Source organism: Scleropages formosus, chromosome 19 (genome assembly GCF_900964775.1).
Source record: "Scleropages formosus chromosome 19, fSclFor1.1, whole genome shotgun sequence".
Lineage (NCBI taxonomy): Eukaryota > Metazoa > Chordata > Actinopteri > Osteoglossiformes > Osteoglossidae > Scleropages > Scleropages formosus.
In genome coordinates this window covers 24,123,481-24,150,833 of record NC_041824.1, presented here as the reverse complement: position 1 = coordinate 24,150,833, position 27,353 = coordinate 24,123,481, and the positions used below count along the sequence as shown (strand labels likewise).

Below are 27,353 nucleotides of genomic sequence, written 5' to 3'. Positions count from 1 at the left end.
CAGCGAGGGAGAGGTAAAAACGTGGGAGGCCAGCAGCTACACGGCTCACACCTGAACATCCTAAATAAATCAGAAAATCCTTCAGTTTTCAGCTATGAAAGCAAAACATTCTAAGGTTACATTATATATATATTTATATATACTGTACATATACATATATACGCTGTACATAGATATATACTGTACACACACACACACACACACACACACACACACACGCACATTTTCAGAACCGCTTGTCCCATACGGGGTCACGGGGAACCGGAGCCTACCCGGTAACACAGGGCGTAAGGCCGGAGGGGGAGGGGACACACCCAGGACGGGACGCCAGTCCGTCACAAGGCACCCCAAGCAGGACTCGAACCCCAGACCCACCGGAGAGTAGGACTGTGGTTCAACCCACTGCGCCACCGCACCCCTGTTACTGTACATACAGTACAGTATATATATACTGTACATATATAAGCTATTTAATGCATGAAGCATAACAGTTATTGCTTAGTCAATTTATACATTCAGTATTTCAGTCGTTAGAAGAGGTTAAAGGTTGTTAAAGTTGTATTGAATATTAAATGTATTGTTGCTCATGTAAATTCAAAATGAAACTGAAGGAGTGGCACAATGAGTAGTGCTGCTGTCTCACAGGGCCTGGGTGGTGCGAGAGGACGTGGGTTTGATTCCCTGCTCAGTCTGTGTGGAGTTTGTATGTTCTCCCTGTGTCTGTGTGGGTTTCCTCTGGGTGCTCTGGTTTCCTCCCACAGTCCAAAGACATCCCATTCAGGCTCGTGTGTGTGTGTGTGTGTGTGTTCCACTGATGTATGGATGAGTCACCCAGTGTAAGTAGTGTATCTAGCAGTGTAAGTCACCATGGTGAATAAGGTGTGCTGGTAACACTACATAAGAGTTCATTGGCAGTTGCTTTGGAGAAAAGTGTCTGCTAAACAAATAAATGTAAATTAAGTAATATGAAGTACAGTTAGTTATTTGAAGTTCAAAATATGATGACACTGCAGTGGTAAAAGAAAAAATAGAAATCCAGCAATTTTTCTTTTTTCTTTGTTTTGTTGGCACATTCAGATTTTTTGAAGAATTTTGCCCATAATTGTCCATCACAGTTGCACTTGCTTGAATTTTTGGCAGTTTTCAGTTTCACACAGGTGAAATGGTTTGTATGTATGGAACACACAACAGATTTTGTGTGTGTAGAAACAGTCATGCAGACACTACACTTCTTTCCAAAGAAAACCATCTACTGTACATTAAGATTAATATGATATCACAACTGAAATGGCAGATCCATTAGCATCATTATTATTAATTCATACAGATGACACTCTTCTTCAGAGTGAATTACCATGCTCAGCTTCTTACAGTGATTTACCCCTTTATACAGCAGGGTAATTTTTATTGGAGCAGTTCAGGTTAAGCACTTTGCTCAAGGGTACAACAGCAGAAGTGGGGATCAAACATATGTTGGTAATCATGTACAGCAGAATGGTGTGCGCCTGCTTCAGGAGCGAAGGAGATGGATATGATCTCGGGAAAGTTACTTCTTTTTATCATAAATCCCAGGAGCCACATTATCAGGATGTTTCCATCCGGGATGTACCCTGCTTCGCTCTACATGCTGCCAGTATAGACTCTGGAGCTCTTTGACCCTGTATCGGACAGACGGTTATTAATAATGGACAAGTAATGAAAACACTGAAAGACAAGCTAGAAATAACAATTGTGGGAAATATTATAACATATGTTGGGGTTCTCAATTTCATGCATAAAAATACTTTCCATTAAGGTATTTTAGTTAGTTTTAGGTTATATAGTTCCATCCAGAAATCGATCCATTTTCCAGAAAAAATATCAATCATTTGACACATGGGTAAATCACCTACGGGTGATTCCACAAAACAAATTAATTCCATTATGAGGGAGACTGTACCAAAAAAACACCCAATAATGTATAGCTGTACAGTGGAAGTTCTGTGATGTGACCTCCACATCAATAGAGTCTGCATCGAAATTTCTTCATCAAACACCATTATAACAATAAACAGCAGCAGAAATAACAATGTCAGTAATAACAGCTGAGTGACGGTAATTCAGGATCACTACACCGCATGTACCATGGATACTATGAGTAAAGAAGGACAGAATAAATGATTGCAAATATTTATGGCTATTGGAGAGAAAGAGAGAGAGATGGGGAGCGAGAGATAGAGACTAGCGGAGAGAGACAGGAAGGGAGAGACGAGTAGAGAGAGAGTGATAGAGATGGGCAGAGAGAGAAAGGGAGGGAGAGACAGGTAGAGAAACAGAGAGAGATGGGCAGAGAGAGAGAGAAACTAGCAGAGAGAGACAGGGAGGTAGAGACGGGCAGAGAAAGAAGTACAGGTACTCTCTCTCTGTCTGTCTCTCTCTCTGTACCAGTCTCTCACTCCCTTTCTCTCTCTACCATTCATTTGCTCTATCTGCCTGTCTCTCTCTCTCACAGCCCATACCTCTCTCTCTGTCTAGCAGAGAGAGAAAGGGAGGGAGAGTTGGATAGACAGAGCAAGAAAGAGGGAGAGACTGGTAGAGAGAGACAGATAGGCAGAAAGAGAGAGAGATACAGACAGAGAGAGAGAGACAAGGAGGGAGAGACCAGCGTGGGGACAGAGAGAGAGAGAGAAAGAGCAAAAGCGACAAGGTGGGAGACACTGGTAGAGAGAGGGGGGAGGCAGAAACACAGAGAGACAAGGGGGGGGGGAGGGGGGACAGAAAGAGAGAGACAAGGGAGAGACCAGTAGGGGGGGGGGGGGCAGAAAGAGAGAGAGGGAGAGACCGGTGGGGGGGCAGAAAGAGAGAAATACGGACACACAGAGGGGGAGGGTGGAGGGACAGAGAGAGAGAGATACGGACGGGGGGAGACAGAAAGATACGGACAGAGAGAGAGTGCGGAGGTTCATTCATTGGTTCATTCAAAAGGGAAGAACACTGACTTGTCCAGGTAGCGCGGTGGGAGATACGCGCTGATACCGCTCCTGTTTACTCGGAGTGTCGCTGAGTCACAAAAGACCCCCCGGGGCTCGATCGGCGGATCTCGCGAGCTCGTCAGCGAACGAACCTCGCTCTCAGGTAAGAGTCACCTGTCCTGTGTCACTGCGCTCCGCTCCGCTCCTCTGTCCGTCTTTCCTACAACGAGATTCCGCCAACTACACTTTTCCCCTGGTCGAGGTCATTTTTCTTACTGTAATTTAGTGCATTTTGTGAAGGGATTCGACTAGTAACTCTTGGGTTCGAATCTCATCCTTTGATCGTGTTCCTGCGTGGAGCTCCGCCTCACCTTTAAATGTCTGCTTTTGATAACTTTGAAAGCCCTTAAGTGTAGTAAGTACAGTGTCTCTGCCTGCTGTACGTACATCTCTACTCTACTGGCATTTAGGGAACATGTGTCTGCCATAGCCAGCATAATGTGCCCCCCCCCCCCCCCCCCCCGACACGCACGCATACACACACACACACACACACACACACACACACACACACACACACAATAATTGTACACAACTCAGCTGATCTATGTTGACAGTATTATGGACAGATTGCTGTGCCACTGCTATATGAGATGTTTGCTGCGAATACTGTGTTCTATCTGAGTGGAACACGTCTGAGAATCATGACCCTTTTTTCGGTGAGGGTCTGGTGTTGCCAGGTTAGTCTACTGCAGCACCACACGTCGCATTCATCGTTTATCAGCCTAGAGCTCCAAATGCAAAAATAATCATCTCATTTCTCTTGACACTGCCGTACGGTACGTCCGCACACACACTCAACTAGAGCCTGTTTTGAGAGCAGCTAATGGAATGGAAGAAGGTATGAGGACGCGTGATGGACTGGTCAACAAAGACCCTTCATCAGTGAACTCCTCCTCAAAGGGCAAAGGCCCAGACCCCCAATGCGTGTTTCTGCTGCTACTTTCAGGACCAGTTCTTCATTTCAGAAGACGTTCCCTCGGCATGCACGTTTTATACACCGACAGGCCACTTTGTTAGGTACGCATAGCTCGTATCGAGAGATACCTTCCTTTACTTCAGAACAGCATGAATTCAGCGGCCAGCTACAGGACGCATTTCACAGGGTTCTTGCTCCATGCTGGCTTGGCAGCTTCACTCAAAGTCTGCATATTTTTTGTGGCACATCCATTCCGCTAACTTTTTGTTCCTCCTCATCTCGGAGATGCCGTATTGCTTGAAAGGTGGGGACGTGTAGGCCACTGGAGTAAAGTGAAGGAACTGTCATGTTTGTGGAACCCTCCTTAGTTAAAGTGTGCTTTGCACTTGGCACATTATTCTGTCGGCGATATCAGGTTGAGAAATTCTAGAGTGGCCGTGAAGGGATGCACTCATCAGCAAGAATGTTTAGGTACTTTGTGGCATTGAAATGATAGTAAGCTTATAGTAACAAACCTAATGTGTTCCACGAAAACATTCCCCACGTCATTATATCAGCCTCACCAATCCCTACCATTGACACAAGGCAGGATTCCTTTCCTTTCACACAATGGTGCTGCTGCAGTCATCAACTGCAAGGACTTCATCCTTCTTGTTCTGAGTGCAAGGAGTGATCCCAGAGTGGCCTTCTGCTGCTGTAGCCCATCCACTTCAAGGCTTTCACAAGCGTTGTGTTCAGAAACACCTTGCTGCTCCGGCCCTTCGCTTTAACGAGTGGCTGCTGTCCAGCGGCGTCTCTCATTAACGAGATGTTTTCACCCACTAAAGTGCCGTTGAGAGGAAGTTTTCGGTTCATCGCACCATTCTTTGTAAATTGTTGATTCGTGTGTAAAAATCACAGGATGGAGCCTGTTTCTGAGATGATGGAAGCAACGCGGGCAGCACCAATGATAACGCCACGTTCGAAGTCGCTTAGATCACAAGTCTTGTTCATTCTAACATTCATTTCTACAGTATTTGGACCCTGCGACGCACTAACTGCCGGCTCAGTTCTCTGCGTAAATAGTCAGATGTGCATGAGAAAGTGGCTGGTTAGTTTGTGTGCTTCCATTTGTAGTTGTTCGCAGTGTTCATCCCCAGTGAACTTGGGTTCAAACTGCTCATTGTTTAGAGACACAGCTTATGTCCAAAGTCTTACGGGATGCTGTTTGGTTCTTCAAGGGGGTGTGGTGGTGCAGTGGGTTGGACTGGGTCCTGCTCTCCAGTGGGTCTGGGGTTCAAGTCCTGCTTGGGATGCCTTGCAATGTAGTGGTGTCCCTGCCTGGGTGTGTCACCTCACTCTCCAGCCTTATGCCCTGTGTTGCTGGGTTAGGCTCCAGCTCCCTGCGACCCTCTATGGGACAAGTGGTTTCAGATGGCGTGTGCGTGCTTGGTTCTTTATAAGGGAACGATGTTGAGAGAGGTAAAGACTGCACAGTGGGCCTGTGTTTCATCTGGTGGGAGTGCTTGTGTGTCACAATTCCTTTACGGCGCAGAAATTGAGTTTGTCTGAGACATTTAAACCACCTACATGCACAACCTCTGTCCAAAAACTAAAATGAAAATATTAGATAATTGACCTCCGAGGGCTGTCATCGAGCTCTAAATCGGTGCTTTGCCAGTTTTTTAATCTTCTGTGATCTTCTAAAAGAAGTGGACTATTTAATATTCCTTCTGATGTTTCTCCCTGTGTGTTTTTCTATATTTTTTAATTTATCAGTGAGTTGTTTACAATACAGATGCAGAGTTATTCTTTTTTGTTCAGATATATTTTAACACATTTGAGTCGGGAGGTATGTCATATTTCACCCTTAGTCCTTAATCTTCTTTTTGTTACTTTCTTTTTAGTATTTCTTTTTAAGTGAAGCGAAACACAATCACGGTACTAATTTACAGCTCGGTCCTTGTGTTACAGACATTTGATTTTGAAATTTTTGAACATGCAAACATTTTTATATTTTTATTTATTGTTAATTGTATTTTTTTGGGGGGGGGTGTGGTGGCGTAGTGGGTTGGACCGGGTCCTGCTCTCCAGTGGGTCTGGGGTTCGAGTCCCGCTTGGGGTGCCTTGTGACGGACTGGCGTCCCATCCTGGGTGTGTCCCCTCCCCCTCCGGCCCCACGCCCTGTGTTGCCGGGTAGGCTCTGGCTCCCCGTGACCCCGTATGGGACAAGCGGTTCAGAAAGTGTGTGTGTGTGTGTGTATTTTTTTCACTTGTCTGTTTTAAAAATTCAGTTTGTTACGGAGTGAACGTGACTTCCATTTCTGCAGTCATCAGTTTTCAGCAAAATATGCTTCGTTGAGTTAGGTGAACGCTCAGCTGAGCACCGTATTCTCCGTTTTACCGCCAGCCAAGGTGGCATCTTCAGCGCATTGGAACTGTTTATTTAAACTGCCAGGTGACCCCAGTAGGTCACTCTGTGGTATATAAATTTGGTACTGTGCAATAAACTGGTGTTTGTGTTTGTGAGAAAGGGAAATGTTTATTGGTTAGGAATGTAAACTACAGTGAGCTGTGATTTGTTTGAGGCCAACAAGTCCTCACAAGAGAATATTGTGTCCTGCACAAGGACTGTTGATTGTTGACTGTTGTGTACAAAAGGGATAAGACAAAGACCCGAGTGAAGAAGTATGGTGGAAAAAGTATGCGGAAATGTTTATGTATGAATATGTATGAGTACGGTACATAAAAGTGGACGAGCAGGGCTGTTCGAGGAGATCCCCCCTTCTTGCAGCGGGTCTCCCGACAGCACCGTCGTTCTGCAATTACAGATCTGATTTGTGTTTTTTTTGGTGGTTTTGTCCTGTGGCCAGATAGTATAAGGAAAGAGTGAAATGTGAAATTTCTCTGATGAGTCGTGACTGGCTGATAAATTTGCCACTGGTCTTGACTCTTTAGCATTGACCTTTCCAGATTTCCAAATGCTTTTACTTTGTCCTCCCTGGCCAAGACCCCACTATGGGAGCTCCATACCTCTTGCTGGCTTGTAAATAACGTACCCAGCAAATAATTGAGGTCCATGTTTATTATTACTTATGCTTTTATCGGTGGATGGTGTGTTGTTGCAGTGGGTTTGGCCAGTACGTGCTGTGTAATGGGTCTGGGGTTCGAGCCCTGCTTGGGACGCCCTGTGGCTGACTGGCACCCCGTCCCGTGTGTGTCCCCTCCCCCTTCGGCCCTGCACCCTGTGTTTCCAGGTTAAGCTCCAGTTCACTGCGGCCCTGTTGGGGCAAGGGGCTCTTCATGCCTGTTGGTTGGCTTTTATTGACTGTATATGTTATATAATCAGTAGGTTCTAAAACTGGCTGTCATGAGGCACAGTGATTTTTATTTGCTTAATAAATTTTCTTTGATTTTTGATTCTGACAATACAAACTGCTGCGGAAAAACTCTTTAGCAATGGCTTCAAAATGCAGTGGTAATATTATAAGATGATCATTCATATGAAAAAGGGGGTGTGGTGGCACAGCGGGTTTGACTGGGTCCTGCTCCCTGGTGGGTCTGGGGTTTGAGTCGCACTTGGGGTGCCTTGTGATGGACTAGCGTCCAATCCCGGGTGTATCCCCTCCCCCTTCAACCTTGCACCCTGTGTTGCTGGGTTAGACTGCGGTTTGCCGTGACCCTGCTTGAGACAAGTGGTGTGTGTGCGCGCGCACGTGTGTGCATTTGTATGAAAATAAGTATTTGACACATTGTACTTGGCATGTCTGGGGAAGTACACAGGATTCACAACCACCATTCAAAACTGACTCAAAAGACAGTATGAAATTGTTTTAGATGGAAAATTAAGACAGAGTCTCATCAGATTCATTTTGCAGCACTGCAGTGTGACTTTAAAGATGCTTTCTGCTATTTGTTCTTTTTTTCTTCCTTAGACCCAGTGGTAGTGGGCAGACATATGTCTGAACCAGAGGGCTGATGAACCTCCTCTGTTTACCAAGATTAGGGATTTGGAGTTTATAAAAATGAAATCTTTGCTTTCAGGGAGGTCAGGGGCAAAACATCAGTTTCACTGGATATGTTTACTTTGTATTCCCATTGGTTTTTATTCTATAGGGGGAAATAAGAATGTGTAAAAGGGCATTTTATGAAGGCAGGCCATTTATGGGGAAGGGCACTTTGGAAAAGATCCCAGTGGACACTTAAAAGAACTTCCACATATAGTGTTTAATAATAAGCAAAATCATTCTTTATTAATCCCCATGGGGAGTTAGTAAATGCTTGCCTTTGGACTGTGGGAGGAAACCAGAGTACTCAGGCGAAATCCATGTGAACACAAGGAGAACGCGGAGAACGTGAAACTGCACACAGACCGAACAGGGAGTCACTTGGTTGTTTCACAGCAAGCGGACACTGAGAGAGCAGCACTATGCCCTGTGCTACCATGTGGTGTCAGTGGTTTATGTACAGGAGGTGTGTGTGTTAGGAGAGTCACGTGTTTGTTGATGCGCCACATTTTCTGGCTTCATCCTAAAGACTCTCTGCTCATTAGCGAAAGACACCAGCAGAAAAGGGTTAATGAATCCTGAGCAGCTGCTAAGAGGTCAAACCAAAATGACTAAAGGCTATAATGGAACAGCTGTTGGGAGTTATATCTTACACAACAATGCATAAAAAGTGAAAATGAGCGCTTTGATTTTAATTTAATTGCTATTGTGATGGGAAAACGCGTCTTTCCGTTTGACTCCAACTGAGAGACCTACAGTCGTGATTTTCATTTACTCTGTTTGCCCGTGGGAAGGTACAGGGGAAACGTAACGAACCTGAAACTAGTAGTTATGTGGAAGCACCTGGCCACCTACGTTATGTAAGCTCCGAGTTCCCACTACACCGCAGCCAAATAACATTATTTGTTGTGGCTCTGAAAACACTGGATTCTTTCTTCGGTTTTGCGGCAACCTCGGACTCATCTTTGCCCTCTGCCAAGTGTCACGAGCACTCAGGTAGCGCTCGGAAAAGTTGCCGCGAACGTTAAATAGCTGCTTCCGCAAGAATTCCGTGTCCCTCAATCTCCCCGTTCAGCTGTTTGCCGGAGACCTGTCTCAGGGCACTTCGAAACAATACTGTTTGCGAGATATTGATGTATTTGCCAGGATTAATTATGGGACAGAGAAAAACAGCTGATATTGAGGGTGTCATGGTCTAGTCGCTGTCGTGCCAGCGTGCAGCAATAGATGTTTCGAAGTGCTGCCAATATGAAGTGCTATGGGAGGCCACAGGACCTCAGTATAAGAGCATCATCTGCTATAATAATGGAGAATGTTCATTTTACACCATATGACTAGCACCGTCCCAAAATGTATGAATGCTTTTTTCATGAGCGTTGAAGTGTGTGGTATGTAAGAAGTGAACGGGTGCAGGTGGACAGCCAGTAACACAGAGTAAGTAATAAAGGGAAACTTACATGGCGTTAGGGTAACTAACGTGGGAGGTGTGGTGGTGCAGTGGGTTGAACCAGGTCCTGCTCTCTGCTGGGTCTGGGGTTTGAGTCCTGCTGGAGTTACTTTGTGGTGGACTGGCATCCTGTCCTGGGTGCGTCCCCTCCCCCTCCAGCCTTACGCCCTGTGTTGCCAGGTTAGGCTCTGGCTTCCCACGACCCTGTAGGGGACGAGCGCTTCAGACAGTGTGTGTGTGTAAGCGTAACTAACCAACAATCATTTTTCTCCATTTTAATTGGATTTGGTGATTTTTTAACATAAATGTATGTCAGTCTGGGGGGGGGTCAGGAGGACTTTAAAATTTTTACCATTGAAATTGATGGTAAATACATCTTCGATTTGTGAGAATCCACCTTGCAAAAGGTATCATGTCCATTGGTATGTGCATTTTGTTTTTCTTTCTTTTTGTCTTCCTGCCCCCAATTGGCAATGGATGGGATCTGCCCATTATCGCTGACCCTTGAAAGGTGAACATTTGGCTGGAGAACCAGAGAATCTGGATATTCATCAAGTTAAAAGAACTTCCTAAGTGAACTTTTAGAGCATTACATTGTGTACTTCTCACTCAAGAAACCTGGATGTATCCCTGATACTCTGGTACATAGCACTCCTTATCAAGGCACTGTACTTAGCCTGAAATACTCCAGTAAAAGTTACCCAGCTAAATAAAAGAATGGATGGTTGTACCAAGATTAGCAAACGTTTCCATGAATTTATTTAGCAGACTTTTTTGTACAAAGCAACCCTGATACAACTCAGGGAAAACAAAAGTTGCTAGAAAAGTGTCAAGTAAATTAATAAATCACAATTACACTTTAACTTTTACAAAAGTTTACCCTTGTACTTTTGGGTGGCACAGCGAGTAGTGCTGCTGTCTCACAGTGCCTGGGTGGTGCAAGAGGATGTGGGTTCGCTCCCCGCTCAGTCTGTGTGGAGTTTGCTTGTTTTCCCTGTGTCTGTGTGGGTTTCCTCTGGGTGCTCTGGTTTCCTCCCACAGTCTAAAGACATGATGTTCAGGTTCCCCCCTAGTATGTGAGTGACACAGAGAGAGTGTGTGTGTGTTCCACTGATGTATGGATGAGTGGCCCGGTATAAGTGGTGTATCTAGCAGTGTAAGTCACCTTGGGGAGTAAGGTGTGTGGGTTGATAACACTACATAGAGTTCATTGGAAGTTGCTTTGGAGAAAAGTGTCTGCTAAATAAACAAATGTAAATGTACAAACATTTACTTTTCAGGTGGATCAGCTGTAGAACACCTCTGTTCCACATTTCCAAATGTTGCAGTGAATCACAGTCTTCACATTCTGTATACGGTATTCTATGTACATATGTTAGAAATAGCCTATAATGGTCATTCCCAGGGGGGCGCGGTGGTGCAGTGGGTTGGACCGGGTCCTGCTCTCCAGTGGGTCTGGGGTTCAAGTCCCGCTTGGGGTGCCTTGTGACGGACTGGCGTCCCTTCCTGGGTGTGTCCCCTCCCCCTCCGGCCCCACGCCCTGTGTTGCCGGGTAGGCTCCGGTTCCCCGTGACCCTGTATGGGACAAGCGGTTCAGAAACTGTGTGTGTGTGTGTGTGTGTGTGTTGTCATTCCCCCAGCAGTCCTCTAAGTACTGACAACTTATAAAATAGAATATTTGTTCTTTGAAGGGATGAAACAATATTTCCATTTAATGCATGAAATGTAGATGCATTTCAGCTCTAGTTATGACCAATAAATCCGACTACAACTGTGCGTGATCATATCTGTAAACACGCTTTTACATAATGAAACTTATGAAATGAACATATGAATCTGCTTCAGGCAGCACAACTCCCTTTCTTTTTTAACTGAGTAGATGTTTGGTAAGTTACAATAATAAAGTACATGTAAACAGACATCCGATGAGACTGGCTCAGCTGCTCAATTCAGTTTGAACGTGCCTCTGTGAAGATACATAGTAGGTCAAGAGTGGAGAACTGGTGTTCGGGGAGAGCAGCTGAGAAAGAGACCCCACCGAGAGTATCGTGGCTAAATCCACAACGAGATAAACGTAAGAAGGACTTTTCCACAGGGCTGTGGAGAAGGACATAAATACCCTTAATGTCCAAAAGCAAAAACGGGCATCAGATGGACTAGAGCAAGATTCAGCAGAGCAAAATGTACAGAACATGCAGCTCTTATTCTTGTTGAAGGTATGGATTGTGTGCTCAGACTCCTCGACGATATCTAGCAGAACTTTCACGTGATCTTTATATTTATTTAATTGGTTGTTTCTCCATGTATTTATCATGACTTTAACTTTGCCTTCTCACCTTTGCTATAACTAGGAACGCTCTACATAGCAGTGAGAGTCTGCCCTTTGCAGGACCGTGTGGTGATGCCAGGCATGAAGAGCACATTCCCATGTCTGTGCAGCTGCAGACACGTGAGCTGCACATGTCTAGCAGCTCTCCAGCACCAGGGCTGAGCGAACACACGGAAAACATCCCAGAATGAGCCGTGAAGATGTGTCAGGCTAAGCAAGACGAATGGCGTGGAAATAATTTGCCTTCAAAAGAGCTGAGAATCTATAATGCATATAACCAACACATCCAAAAAAAACGCTGCAAAAACATCTGTTACACATATATAGTACGTTTAATAAAAATGTAATATTAATTGAGCAACCAACTATATTGGTGGTTTGTAATATTGGTTTGTTGGATCCTTTCAGAATGAAGACAAGTTACTGGATGCTTCATATCATTTAATAATAAAAGGCAGTTATTGATTCTAAAGTGAATTTTGGTGACATAAAGAAAATAAACTCCCGAAATACAGAACAGGACATACAGGGCCAAGAAAAGCAGCTCGCATAAAGTATGACGCATTTTTTGTATGGAAAAGTACAAAGTATTTTCATTATAAACCAAACCAAACTGCGAATGGGTTTCAGAGTATATACTCCATGTGAATTTTAAATATCAGTTAAATCCATTGTAGACACTGAGCGCACAAACAGTTCCACTTTTCTTCTTTATTCTCACAAATTCCCATAGCAGCTCGAGAATTGATTTGTACAGCAAACAGACTGGGTTTTAATTCAATTTCAATTAGACTAGATTTGAATGAGTGCTTTGTTAATAAACTTGCTAATGTACTTTCTTTCACTCCCTTTCATTTGTTTGACAGCAGGATGATCATATCAGTGCGTGTCATTCAGATACTTGTGTCTCAAAAGTTGTGTCTGTTGGGCATTGAATTATTTATATTCAGGTAAAAGTATAGTGCGAGGTGTGTATCTGTACCAACTGTGAAGTAGAACCCTGACAGCAGTAAGTTAAAAATAATTGGTGGGTGAATTTACACCTTTCCATCACTTCCATCTCAGAGACGTGTTACTGTGTCGACTTCCTCACTTGCTAATTAAATTCCCGGTGGCAGCGGATGGACCTCCTTCCTCAGCGGCGCAAAATGCAGGACGATATTAGTTTTTCTGCACTGGAAAATTCAGGCGTGTGCGCAGCATCCTTCTCTGTGCCAAAATAAAGAAGACTTTTGCCTGATATCTGTGGCACAGGAGGGCAATGTGCTCTTTGTAATGCTGAGCGAAGGCTGGAATAAACAATAATTGTGAGACCCCTGCACTGGAAGTTCAGAAAGACAAAAAAGGGTTTCGGCGTTATGTCATTGATTAGTGAAGCAGTGCGGGATGAGAACCTTTCTCCGGGGTACGACTGTAAGGAGCCTTTCGAACGGCTCCATATGGCTGAAACGCCTGTGATCATAGGAGTACGGGGGGGGGGGCAAACACTGGAAACACCAAACAATATATGAATGCCAATAAAGTAATATTGTTATTACCCATGTTTAGATGACACCCTCTCCAGAGCTCGGCGTACTGTACTGCCTGCGCTCAGATAGATGTTGATTCACAAAGTAGGACAGCATGCACTTACCATCAAATTACCACGTCCATACAGGGTATTGACAACACTCTCAAGATGGTTGCTAATACTATTAGAGATTACTGTGGTAAACAGCTGGAAGCAAAAAAAAGTGAGATGAAGGCATCTTTTGGCTTTCCCAAATCATAAATTCAATTCAATTCAATTCAGTGTATTTTCATAGAGCTCCCCTCACACAGTGATAGAGAGCTGAACAAAGGGTCAAAGACATAATACAAATAAATGGTTGGCTATACATTAAATGCCTACAATAACTATTTTAATTATTAGATCTCACTTTGCCCATGATCTCTTAAGCTCATGTAAGGTGTAGATGTTCATGCAGCATATCTTTAAGATGATGTCCAGAAAAACCTTTACGCAGCTACTCCTGTAATGTACGTAAATGTTTGGGTATCTCAAAAAAAAAATTAGCTGGAAGGTGATCAGGGATTGTTGATATTCTGAGTTTGATGCAGCTACTCATGTGATGAACTTTGTTTCTTTCCACCATATGAACCAATCTAACTGTACTTTAGAATCACACGGTTCTATCCAAGTGTATCTTTCTTCTTATGTAATGAACAAATTGTATTTTCTATGAGAATTTCCTGCATTGTATTTTCTATGAGATGTACGTCACTTTGGAGAAAAATGTCTGCTAAATGAATAAATGTAAATGTAAATCTGCAAGTAAGCCAAAAGTTCTCAGATGTGGGAAGAGGAGCAAAAAATGAGACCAAGTTACATTTTCAGTCTTTTCAGTGTCCGAGTTTTATTGTCTTACTGAAAGTTTCTGAGGGAAGTGGTATCCAAACAGCATAAAGCCTGATTTTGAAACTTGCAACATGCAAATTTTGCACAACACACACAGGGTCTAAAACATTTCACTTCATTTCTGTCTTATGTTGCAGTTTCTACCAACTCTGTCCGATTACACCTCTCAATGAGCTTCACCCCCCCCCCACATACGTTGACTTGATTCTCAACACTGTCCCCTTTTAAGTAATTTTACACATTTTTACGGACTATATAACCAATGCACCTCCAGTTTGTGTGTTGACAGAATGGCCTTTTTGAAACTCTCTGATGTTGTAAGTGATCTTGTGATGCTTTCGATGCTCATGTCATACAGTGTGCATTTTCAGATACTATCTTTCTTTTGTTTTTTGAAAATCTAACCATCTTAATTGATCAAGCTCCTCCTCCCTTATTCTGTATGTGTTTATATAGACAGAATGTTGTAAGTGTTGTGTATTACACTCAAGCCACGTGTGGTGCAGTTTGCACCAAGTTGCAACCCGTCAGCGGACGTGGCTCAGCAGCATCACTTGTCAGCCAGTCTTGGAATTTATTGACTGTACCAGGTGTTGATACCTTTACTTAGTATTCTTTTTCTTACACTTAAATATTACTACTTAATATTCACTTAATACAATTTCACTGCGTCAGCAACCATAATTTCAAAACTAGTCAACAGTACACACACACACACACACACACACATTTTCAGAACCGCTTGTCCCTTACGGGGTCACGGAGCCTACCCGGCAACACAGGGCGTAAGGGGAAGGGGACACACCCAGGACGGGACGCCAGTCTATCACAAGGCACCCCAAGTGGGACTCGAACCCCAGACCTACCGGAGAATAGGACTGCGGTCCAACCCACTGCGCCACCGCACCCCCCATATAGTCAACAGTACAAAATCGAAATTCATATCGTTTAGTTTAACATCGCTTGTCACCGGAGGCCTTATGGCACTTGATGTCATCGTTTCTAAAACTGCAGCCCTCTCCCAGTGGTAGTGGTGCATGCGTTTTTATTTTTTCATGGAACAGTCTGTGTGTGTCTGCTTCTCTATGTGTTCATGTGCCTTTGGTGGAAAAGTAGGCCAGAGGGACTCCTGGGAACGAGCGTGAGAGAGCGAGGTCGACAGAACTGGGGAATTACGTTCCGGATCATCTCCCCCTTATTCCCTCCAATGCAGAGTTCACATGTTCACTTACAGGTCTGTGAAATGTCTCGCATGTACATGAAGCTCCACCACAACAGCTGAGAACATCAGCAGGGGACCCGTGTTCGTCCCCAGTTCTGTAAAAGTTAGCAGGTGCTTTTCGAGATCACAGCCAGTCCGCACAATGGCACCAAACATCTGAAACCCGTGACCAGAAGGGGGAGAGAAAAATCTTTAATGAGGGTGGCGGAAGACATAAACGGGGTGAGAAATTCAAAGGAGAACCTCTGGAAGAAGGTGAGGCTGAGTGAAAATGATGGCGAGCCGAGCACAACCACGTAAGCCCACCCTGAGGGGGACAGTGTGCGTCGCTTTTCACGGGATGCGTTTAGGAGCTCACATGTTCGGTTTAATCACGAGCACAGAGATGCAGGCTACTGAAAAATGCGTGGATGTGTTCAAACCAGGTTCTCCACACTAAATGCTTTCACTGGAGCCGGGGAGTGGTTCAGTGATTGAGGGCAGAACCCTCTTACTGTGCTTTTACTGCTATAGAGAAGGGTGATCAAATGAAGGTCTAAGCAGGAGAACAAAGGGAGCAAGAACATGAGGGAGACTGCAGGTTTAAAATATTCAGTGAGAGGAAAGGAATTTCTGGAAGTGCCTGTCATGAGAGCGAGATAATTGGCGCTAAATTTTTTGATCTGCTCTTCCTCGTTCGTGCTGTAAAAATGCAGTTCAGACAGCGGGTACTGAAAGCTGCGGGTTTTTTAATGAATCATTTCAGGGCAAGATTTATGTCGCTTCCTTTTCTTTTTCAAATCTAATACTCATATTAAAGTCTGTGGGAATCATATAAGCTGCTGCTGTCATTTCGCTCTGTACTGAGTGTGTCCTGTCGCCGTCTTCATAAGAACAAGCGGTTAACAGAGGAGGGTGAGTGAGTGAGTCCTTTAGGCGTTCCCTCCAAAACAGTGACAGGGCAGAAATCCAGCAGTGAAGAAGTGTATTATCTATTAACATGACACATTTCACTGAAGTGACTTACAATTACTCACCCTTTTATACAGTTTGGTAATTTCAGTGGAACAATGTAGGGTAAGCACCTTGTTCAAGGGTACTAGAGCTAGAGAGGGGATTTGAACCTCCAACCATGGGGTCCAAAGACAGCAGTTCTAACCACTGCACTAGCAGCTGCCCTGGGTTGATAGTGCTCTGTTTTTCATTACAGGTGCGGTATCAGCTCAGTTTGTTTTACACACTTCAGTGTTACACCATCAACTGGTGTCATCAGGGAGAAGGGAAGGCTCCCACTGGACTTGGACTAGTAACCGTGAAGATGTCCAGCGCACACTTGACAAATGGTGCTACTGTCTTTTTGGAGAAGAGAGCAACTACTGTAGTGATGGCAATGGATGGAAAGCGACGTTTTTAAAACATGTGTTCATCATCTGTTCATTTTAACCATGTGTTTTCCATTTGTATGTAACTTCTGTAGGCAGATACCTGGCTTACTCTCCTAGGAGATAGTAGAATCAGTCAAGTAAGATGCAGTTTGATCATTGTTTCTGCATTTCAGCTGTGCTGTAGAGTTCATTTTTGTTTACACACATCACTTTGGAGAAAAGTGTGAACACATCCACAGATGTGAATGTTAAGTCGAAATGTAAAAAGTTCATTTTCCTGAGCAGCTGGAACTGAGCAAGAAATGTAACTGTCCAGTATTTCATGTTATACAATAGTTCTGCATTAAAATACAGTATCATAAAGACTGAAACTGTTACTTGGAACTATGTCAGCAACACACTATCAGTAGATTTGTGTCTTTTTATTGCATAATATTACAGGAAAATTTAAGAGCCACGCTGAACAGGGGAGTATGTCCCCCACTTTTATGCAAGTTTGTGGTTTGTGTCCTTTTGCAGGACAATCTGTAGACGTTCTGTGAGTTGAACTTGGTGAATTTTACATGACCGAGTCAGCTTGCAGGGAACGTCCTGTTTCCGTGTTACTTTTTTTTACCTGCAGACGGGTGTGTTTGACTGCAACGACTAAATTAGAGCTTTGAAACACTTTGACAAGGGGGTGTGGTGGCGCAGTGGGTTGGATCACAGTCCTGCTCTCGGGTGGGTCTGGGGTTCGAGTCCCGCTTGGGGTACCTTGCGACGGACTGGCGTCCCGTCTTGGGTGTGTCCCCTTCCCCTCCGGCCTTACACCCTGTGTTGCCGGGTAGGCTCCGGTTCCCCGCGACCCCGTATAGGACAAGCAGTTCCAAAAATGTGTGTGTGTGTGTGAAACACTTGTGTTCTGTGTATATTCTTTAAAACTTCCAAGGAAGGTGAAGGGCACCACACCAGAAGAGGAAGCTTAATTTTTTATCTTGGTTAATTTTTTCCAGAAAAGAAAAAACATTGAAAAAACATATCTTTAATGAAGACCTAATAATAAAAAAGTCTTGGTTACAGCCTGCAAACATTAATTCAACATGTGCTTAGTAAGATGTCCATGTTTCACTTCTTTTAAAAATGTGACCAAAAAGCAAAAACTGAGTGAGATTGCGCTATACACTTTTAAATTTTATTTTTTTTACTGCTTTGATCATTTCAGTTACAAGATAAGCATTATAAATTTTCACTAATAACATATAGACATACATAATGTAGTGTACCGGGGGGCCATTAGTGAGACTTCAGAGTAGAAAGAGCACTTTTACTCATATTGATATTTAATATTCTTTCATTATTATTCATTGTTGTGCTCAAATGTGCTGAGCATAAGAGGAGATGACATAATGTGAACTACCTTTCCAGCCCTTGCCAATAGATCACAAGTAATATGATGCTGATGTATTTTCATGTCCTCCTTTGGAAACCATAAATCTGTAGACCAAAGTGCCCACTACACAGTTTTGTGAAGAGGCTATAATCACTAACACGATTGCTATGTGGCCTTAGTTCTACCTGCTTGAGTTGAGACTTTGCTGAAATACAAAGCAGAAGATCACAATTTGTTGAGTAAACGGGCACTGGATATGGTGTGTTGTTTAGGAACTGGCAACCTCTACATAATAAATCATAAAGAAGCACTGAAATACGCATTCAGTCAGTTCGGTGTGCGTTGATTGTATAAACTGACAATTAAATGTTAACAGCTAATTTTTTGTTTTCCTCCATTAATTATACACGTTTTGCATAGGGTGGCATAGTAGTTAGAGCCTCTACCTTGGGATCCAAAGGTTGCGTGAGCCTGGCAAAGACTGGGTGATCTTTTCTGACAGATGTGAGGACCTTTCCAGAACTCCAGCACACACGAAAAAACTTAGCGTCTCTGCATTGGATCTTGATTTGACGATAACAAATGATTCATAATACTTCATAGTGCTATGAAGTCATAAATCCTGGCAATAGAAAGATAAGTAAATCACAGCACTGGTTCTTTGCCATCATCCTTCATTTTTCTGGAGTTATTGATTTTCTGGAGAGGAGCATTTTGGGCCTCCTTTTTTATAATGACACTCTTGTATCATGAAAACATCCCTTTCTTCCTCTGTCCCTCGCTCTGAAAAGGCTCCCTGCAAAAAAATCACTTTCAGCATAAAGGTCATTCTTAAAGTTTTCCTGAAATATTATTGCAATGACCCTTCAGACTTGTAGTTCATATCACAAGAGCGCATCTTGCCTCAATGTTTGCTTGCTAGTTCACTAGAAAAGGGTGGGAATTGTGACTCAGAATGAAAAAGCTCTCGGACTTGTCATACAAAACATACAAGCGTAACATCCAAATCCCTGAATCTGGCTTAGATTGTTTCTTTATTATTCATGCACTGTGTTTTCTGTGAAGGAGGGGGCTTGTTGGCGCAGTGGGTATGAGTTGGGTCTGGGGTTCAAGTCCCGCTTGGGGTGCCTTGCGATGGACTGCCGTCCTGTCCTGGTTGCGTCCCCTCCAGCCCCACACCCTGTGCTACTGGGTTAGGCTCTAGCTCCCTGTGACCCCCCCCCCCCATGGGACAAATAGCTTCAGACTCTGTGTGTTTGTTTTCTGTAATGTCTTTTCACTGAATTTAGAAATGCCAATCTACTTATCAAATTTTCAATATATTATAAGTTAATTCATTCATACATTTCTCCATTTTCAGTGAATATAAAAACTAGATGAACAGCACAAAAGATGCTACTTATTGGCAGCTTACTTGAAACCCTGCATTACATACATGAATTGTCACCCTGCCTGCAGGGTGCGTTTGCACATCTGGTTGTTCCATGCTGTCGAAATTGGACTGATCTCTGAATCAAGTTCCGTAAAAGCTCAAACACAGCTCCCACATGCAGTATTAATAAGGTTCTGTGCAATTATAAAGCCCATTAAGATAATTAAAAGTGAGGGTTAAAAAATATTTTTGTCACATTGCATATTTTGTAGCCTGCATTATTCATAGTCTGCTTCCCACAGCCAGCCCCCCCCCACCGCTGGACTTCCTATGGTAATGTAATTACAATGAATAATAACATTAACAAGTCTTTTCATGAATCAGAGAAACTTTTTCCATTGTTGAATGTGCCTGAGTCTTGAGCTCTAAATAGTGCTTAGAGGTGATGCCTTTGGATCTGAAAGCCGCAAGTTTGAATCACACCTACTACTGTAGGACTCCCGAGCGAGGTACTTACCCTAATTTGCTCCAGTAAAACTCCCCAAGCTGTTTAAATGGGTAAATAATTGTGAATGGCTTAGCACTGTAAGCTGCTTTGGGGAGAGACATCAGCTAAATGAATAAATCTAATTTGAATTAACCCTAACCAATCCATATTCTAATATTTATTTTATTGTAACCCTAAACTAACCTTTTCTATCAGTCACACTCTTCATACACATCCTCTGAACTGTTTGTCCCCTATAGGGTTACAGAGCCTCACCCAGCAATACAGGGCACAAGGCTAGAGAGGAAGGGGACACAATCAGGACAGGATGCCAGCCCATTGCAAGGCACCTCAAGGGGGACTTGAACTACCAACCTACTAGACAGCAGGACTTGGCCCAACTCACTGCACCACCTTGCTCCTCATATGAAATTAAAATAAATTTATTGTATTCATAGATTTGTTTAGTTTGCTTGAGTTTAATATTGCTCTTTTGCTCACATTTCTGCTTTTCAGTGTTTCTGTTTGATTCGTGGGGGGTGCGGTGGCCCAGTGGGTTGGACCACGGTCCTGCTCTCCGGTGGGTCTGGGGTTCAAGTCCCGCTTGGGGTGCCTTGCGACGGACTGGCGTCCCGTCCCGGGTGTGTCCCCTCCCCTTCCAGCCTTACGCCTTGTGTTGCTGGGTTGGGCTCCGGTTTCCTGTGACCCCGTATGGGACGAGCAGTTCCGAAAATGTGTGTGTTTGATTTGTTTTTGTTAATATGACAGACTGTATTACCAGTGTTTTACCATTTTTTTCAGAAAACTTACATGGGTTTTCCACCTTTATTTACTACCTGAAATTTAAAGGGTCAGGGTTATGCAATTAAAAATCCAACATTTTAACATGGTAGCAGTATTTCCTCAGTCAATGTGGAGTTTTCAGGTTCTCTCTGGGTCTATGTGGGTTCCTCCAGGTGCTCTGGTTTCCTCACACAGTCCAAGACGTGTTTTTTGAGTGGACTGTGACTTGGAAAAGTGGTTAACAGCAGCAATGACAGATAAAAAAGAAAAAATAGCCTATGTGTCAGAACAATAAACTCATTTTTGCTCAGCAGAGCACTTAAAATTTAAAATAGACTGGGTTGGTCAAGTTTGCTTTCTTCCTTTTGATCTTACAAAAGTATATGTCCACTTCTTATCTCAAGTATCAGGTTCAAGATGCTGGTTATGGTTTACACATCAATAGATCTGCTCCCCCATATCTGCAGAAGCTGATCACTGACCTCATCCCAGTCAGAGTTCTACACTCCTCCACTTGTGGCCACTTGGGATTCCCATGCACAAGAGGTTCAAAATCAAAAGCCCAAAGGTTCTCAGTTCTTGCTCCGTTGTGGTGGAATGAGTTCTCTCCCTCACTTAGAAGCACTCAAACTCTCTCAGCATTCAAGAGTAAAATCATCATAACCCTAACCGGGGCAATAGGGTTGAGATCCTGCCGTGACCCGGATTCGAACCGGGGTTGCTGCGGCCACAACGCAGAGTACTAACCACTATACGATCACGGCAAGCTACCAAGGCCCTGCTTAGGGCTGGCACATGCAACAGACTCAACTGCTCCTTCTCTGTATTCACACTTCTCATGTAGTCGGTGTGACTGTCTAAGGTCAAGTGCTACTCAGCGTAAACAAGAGTGTGTCTCACAGCAGGCGAAGCGTTATGATGGACACGCGACTGACCAAACAGAGCTGCTCTTTTCTGTGCCGCAGTTTTTACTGACGCTCATTACAGCACTCGAGTGTCTGCTCGGAGAATTGAGCCTCGCAGGAAATGCGGAGGTGATCCTAACAGACCCAAGATCAGGAATGAACTGGGTTGCAAAGAGATGAATCCTGCGAGTTTGCTTGAACATTTAGAAGGATTCAGCAGCTTTGAGGAAGAGAGGGAACTCATTCTATCGCATCAGAGGCAAAGGCAAGAACAAGGGGACTTTGGGGATGTAACCCCTTTTGAGGGGGTCACCAAGTGGCCGGAGGTGCAGAAGCACCCTGTTCTTGCTGGCCTGCACATTTTATATAGTAAACACAGGGTTTACTCTGATAATTAAGCTAGAAAACCAGCTCTAAACAGCTTCACAAAGGTTTGTTTATTGAAAAATGCTAAAGCTGCTGTTTAGCAAGTTGAAAAGATTTGCTTATTTGTTTATGTATCTTTGAAAAAGGTTAGTTTTTTCCGAGATTTCTCTCTTAATATACAGTATAATGAGTTTGAAACTGAACAGAAGTCTGCAGACTTCTAAAAATGCGTGCGGTGATGCAGTGGGTTGGACTGGATCCTGCTCTCCGGTGGGTCTGGGGTTTGAGTCCCACTTGGGGTGCCTTGTGATGGACTGGCGTCCTGTCCTGGGTGTGTCCCCTCCCCTTCCAGCCTTACGCCCTGTGTTGCCGGGTTAGGCTCCGGTTCCCCGCAACCCCGTGTGGGACACGCAGTTCAAAAAATGTGTGTGTGTGTGTGATCACTACTATAATTTCATATTAAAACTTGATGAATGAAACAATTAAATGTATTTAAATGCATTTTTTTTCCACAGATACCTGAGAAAATCAGCTTTCCTTATTTCCCATTTTATTTTTTTCATGTATTTTTGTACTTTTTTACATGTTTTGCAATTTCAGGACTGCGCTGCATAAATGTGCAGTATCTAAACACAATTACCAAAACACAAAACAGTTTATTACTGTGGAAAGAAGGGCCGAGAAGGTGCTGTCGCTGTGTTCAGGAGGCAGTTTGCTCCACCTGAGCCATGTGGCCACACAACTCTAGTGCCACAGGTGCAGTTCACGGTTCGCTGTGGTTAAACCAATTCAAGGTTCACTGCCTGAATCTCCTGGTTAGCCTTGTTTTTACAGCCATGTGTCTCTCCGCAGTTTGGAAAAAAGTTAGTGAGCCCCTTGGAATTGTCTGCATTTCTAACTGAAAGTTAATGAGGTCTTCAGCTAAGTCGTAATAATAAAGACAGCCTTATTTAAGAAACAATACATAGAGTTTTGGACATTGTCAAATCTGGATTGTGCAGTAGTAGGGCTGCCAGCTCTGTCTCTGTACAGCTGTTCATATGTTCATTCGGGACGCTGCCCTTTACTCTGATTTTTATTGTACAGGTGAACTGGTACCAGTCCAATTCCTACTAAAGACTGTGGTAAAATGACAAGAGTTGAATGAATGGCATCATCGGTTGTTCATCAATACATTTCTCAAATGCAGTGTCTACTGCTGTCCTTAGAGACTTTGTATAAAGAAGGGTTAATGGGTGACATAGTGGACAGTGCCAGGATTACACTGTGCAGAGGTCTCAGTTTGGAGCCTTCTTCTTCTTCTTCTTCTTCTTCTTCTTCTTCTTCTTCTTCTTCTTCTTTCTCATCTTCTTCTTCTTCTTCTTCTTTCTCATCTTCTTCTTCTTCTTCTTCTTTTTCTTCTTCTTTCTCATCATCATCATCATCATCTTCTTCTTCTTCTCTCAATCCACATATCCGTTGTGATGATTCTCCAGATGAGCTCTACTGGACTGGACTAGAGTGCCTTTCTGGCTCTCTGCTGTATTGTTAAGCCTGTAAAATTGTACATTTGCCTGGAGGAACATCATGCCTGGCTAGGGAGCACATGTGTACTTTGGTTTTGTCCAGCTTTGTGGAAAGGAAGGGTAATATCACTTGTCAAGATGTTTGATGTGGTTTAATGCTTTTGCTTCAAGCCTTTAGGATTTAGTTGAAGTTATTTGATTTTTGGCTGCTGCAAATGGGGATGCAGAGATTTTAAGAGCCACTGCTAAGAGCATACCGAGCCCCGCTTTGCTTGTGAGCTCTTTGTTTCTATACAATAATGAATTAAAGACATTCAATGGTTATTCTTCTGCACAGGTGTACGTCAACATGCCTTTTGGGTGCCTTGCCCTGTGGGAGCGACGACATTGCAGCAGCCTGTCAGACGTGACAGATAAATACGATATCGGGCACACGCTCAGGGTGTGAGTATCTCTCAGCATCTCTCAGCCACTTACGCTCCTACAGACAACAGCGGTACTGAGAAAGAACAGTAAAAGCCTTGCACAGAGTTGTGGAGGCCCAAACCATGCAAACCACAATTACAAAGTTATCCACAGTGTGTTGAAGGTGAACATGGTGAATTTCACAGCTCATACCCACACCACAGACACCTTCTTCTCACCGAAGCACACAGCTCTGCCTCAGCTGCTCTATTCTGCAAGGACGAGTTTCTTCTGTCAAAATCCCTTCCTGAGGCTGCGTCTGGTTGTGTGTGTCCCTCCGCAGGAAGGAGTTCTGTGAGCTGTGTCTGGCCAAAGAGAGGGAGACCGGCAAGGTCTTCTTCTGCAAGAAGTTCCTCAAGAAAGATGGCAGGAAAGTGCGCAAGGCGGCCAAGAACGAGATCATGATCCTGAAAATGTAAGTGGAGTGGGAAAGGCCACCAGCGTAGACCAAGGGTTCACTGTTAGTACGGTACTGCAACTGCGTGACGCTGTAAAACCAGAGGGATCAGCTCTAAATCTACATGCTCCCTTAGACCAAACTTCATTTATTCTACGTATATGGTAATGAACTAGAAATGACCAAGTATTGTTTTTGTGTTGGGAGGTGTGGTGGCGCAGTGGGTTGGACCAGGTCCTGCTCTCTAGTGGGTCTGGGGTTTGAGTCCTGCTTGGGGTGTCTTGTGACGGACTGGCATCCCGTCCTGGGTGTGTCCCCTCCCTGTCCAGCCTTATGCCCTGTGTTGCTGGGTTAGGCTCCGGTTCCCTGCGACCCCCGTATGGGACGAACGGTTCAGAAAATGTGTGTGTGTGTTTTTGTGTTTTGCAAATCAGCAGAAGGTATGAAAACAGAGCATCGCTGCATTTTCACAGTTTTTACCCCTTTCTTTTTGTTACCTTCTGTTTCTGTGTTCCCATCATTGCCGGAAAGGTAAAAATTCCAGAGTCGATGTCTCAGCAAGAGTGAAGCCGAGCATGATGCCAAGCGCAAACGCAAACTCATTTTGTATTCATGCTGTCCTGCTCAGCACTGCAGCTGCCTGTTCACCGTCAACTAGTGTATTTTGAGCTACATCATTTTAACCAGCATCAACGCTAAAGTATATACAGTATGCAAACATGGCAATAAAGTTGACGCAAACAAAAGCGTTTTGGCTACTGCAGACATTTAAGGAAAAAGTGTGATAATGAAGAGCATTTATATAAAAGCAACATATTTCTACAAAGTGTTTCATAAGAAATGACAGATGAAGTTGATTGCAGTGTTAAAGCCTTTGAGAGAGACTATGCTATTTATGCTGTTACTGAACCTCATTCGATGTGATTTCAGGGTAAACCACCCCAATATACTACAACTCATTCACACGTTTGAGACCAGGAAGGAATACTTCATTATCCAGGAACTGTGAGTCTTAATATGTTTTTTCTTTTTTGTGGGTTAAAGTCTCACATGATTTAGCAATATATTGGTTATATATTACATAAACAGCTTTGAGAGAAAAGTGATGAAGTGACAGTATCTTAAAATGTTTTATTTTGAGAAGTACATAAATCAGTGCAACAAATTGTGTTTGTTTTAATAATTTCGCCAGTGGGTTTTTATCATAATCACTCTGTATGGTTCATGGACCTTTATCGTATATCATATAAGAAGTTTATGACTAAGCCAGGAATGGAGGAATATAATGTCAAAATGAATTGACAGTATTTTTCTCATCTCGGATTATTCTTTGCTTCATATATTATCTTCTTATTTTTGCTTCAGTTGGATTTTTACTGCAATGCAATTTTTTGTGCTTGAATTGAAATGTATTGATTTTTTGACCAACAAGTGCGCATGCACTTCGGTAAAGAAGAAAAAGGAAAAGGACATTGAGCACGGCCTGCTATGGGTACAGAGTACATGAGCTCGGGAAAAGAACCAAGAGACTGGAAACAAGGTGACGACTGATACCCAGAACAGAGAAAAGAACTCTTAACAGCTTTGTGAGCTGTTGGGTTTTCCTAATGTGGCCTAAAGTTGTTGGGCTTTGGCGTTCAGAAACATCTCAGCACCCATAGAAGAGCAGCATTTGTTTCTCATAGTGTGTTTTTGTGTGTGAAACAGTGCCACAGGAGGAGATGTGTTTGACTGGATTCTGGATCAGGGCAACTACACGGAGAGAGACGCGTCCTGCGTAATTCGACAAGTGCTAGAGGCTGTGGCGTATCTCCACTCGCTCTGCATCGTCCACAGGAACCTGAAGGTGAGCAGCGCTCTGTCCGCTTGCCTGACTTTGGGCATCGTGGTCTTAGTCAGGTATCAGTATTATAGGCATTTAGGTTTATTATAGGTATCTATCTATCTATCTATCTATCTATCTATCTATCTATCTATCATATACTGAATGTATCATATACTTATACTGTATCTTCTGATCATTTTATTCAAATGCTACATTTATGTAATGCACCTAAAATATGTCATCAGTCTGGTCTCAGTTCAGCAATAGCAAGAGATTCATTCTCACAAAGGACAAGAAGCAGGAATTCCGACGTCCTTCTACGAGTGAATGCATGTCGAGAGCGTCAGTCCCGTCCAGAGCGAGATCTGACGATCTACTGGGAGCACGACCAAGGGTCACAGAATTGGTTTAATTGTGCGGCGGGACTACACATACCTCTTTAAAGAGATTTATGTCATCTTAAGTACAAAAAGAAAAGCTGAAGGCCTCAGTGATGATATTAGTTCATTACAAACACTCCATTACTCTGATTGAACAAAACATTTCAAAAAGGGTTTAAGACAATGAAATAACCTCAGTGATCGCATGCTCTGCATTTTGGGAAAGGGGATCTATGTGTCATTTCTGCTTTTTTATTATGTAATCATCAACAGAGATTATAGGAGGTGGGGGCACTCAATGTTAGAGGGCTTCTTACACCCCTGTAGGTAATTACATAATTATTATGTAATTATTTGCAGTCTGGATCTTTTCCCTCATTTGTTCTGAGTAAGAATTTGGAATACTGTAAAGCCAAGTGCCAGGAAGTGGCAGCTGTCGAGTCACTTGTTATTCACACAGGAACTTAAATATAGTATAAATTTATAAGGCTAGCAATTATCATATTAACAAAATTATTCATACTCATTTTGCAACAAGTGATTATGTAATAAAAAGGTTTCACAGAAAGATTCTGGAGCAAAGTTTTTGGATAATTTCTACTCGGATACTTAGAAGACATAAGCACATCATTTTGAGTAGTCATTTTGATTCTCGTACCTGTGTTCCAAGGTCATGGTGAGCGAAGAGGGATCGACACCCATGTCAAACAGCCAAGCGCAACGCCGTCCTCAGAGCAAATTCACTCTTTCTTATGACTTTTCTCCTACTCCTTTACGAGCTACTGCTACAACTCTTTTACTCTACTAGAAACGTGTTCCTTCG

At 43.4% G+C, this 27,353-nt stretch overlaps 1 protein-coding gene and 1 non-coding gene across 2 annotated transcripts in view; one reads left to right on the top strand and one right to left on the bottom strand.

Annotated features, from left to right (window-relative positions):
- Positions 1-2,899: 2,899 nt before the first annotated feature.
- Positions 2,900-27,353, top strand: part of LOC108932517 (calcium/calmodulin-dependent protein kinase type IV-like) — a 29,542-nt gene continuing 5,088 nt past the window's right edge. Inside the window, exons 1-5 of the mRNA XM_029246490.1 lie at positions 2,900-3,114; positions 23,801-23,907; positions 24,212-24,343; positions 25,256-25,330; positions 26,033-26,171. Of these exons, the coding sequence (XP_029102323.1) occupies positions 23,813-23,907; positions 24,212-24,343; positions 25,256-25,330; positions 26,033-26,171 (441 nt within the window). The 5' untranslated portion in view covers positions 2,900-3,114; positions 23,801-23,812. The remainder of the gene's footprint in view (positions 3,115-23,800; positions 23,908-24,211; positions 24,344-25,255; positions 25,331-26,032; positions 26,172-27,353) is intronic.
- Positions 21,380-21,451, bottom strand: trnah-gug (transfer RNA histidin (anticodon GUG)). Its single transcript has one exon. It is a non-coding gene; the product is annotated as a tRNA-His (tRNA).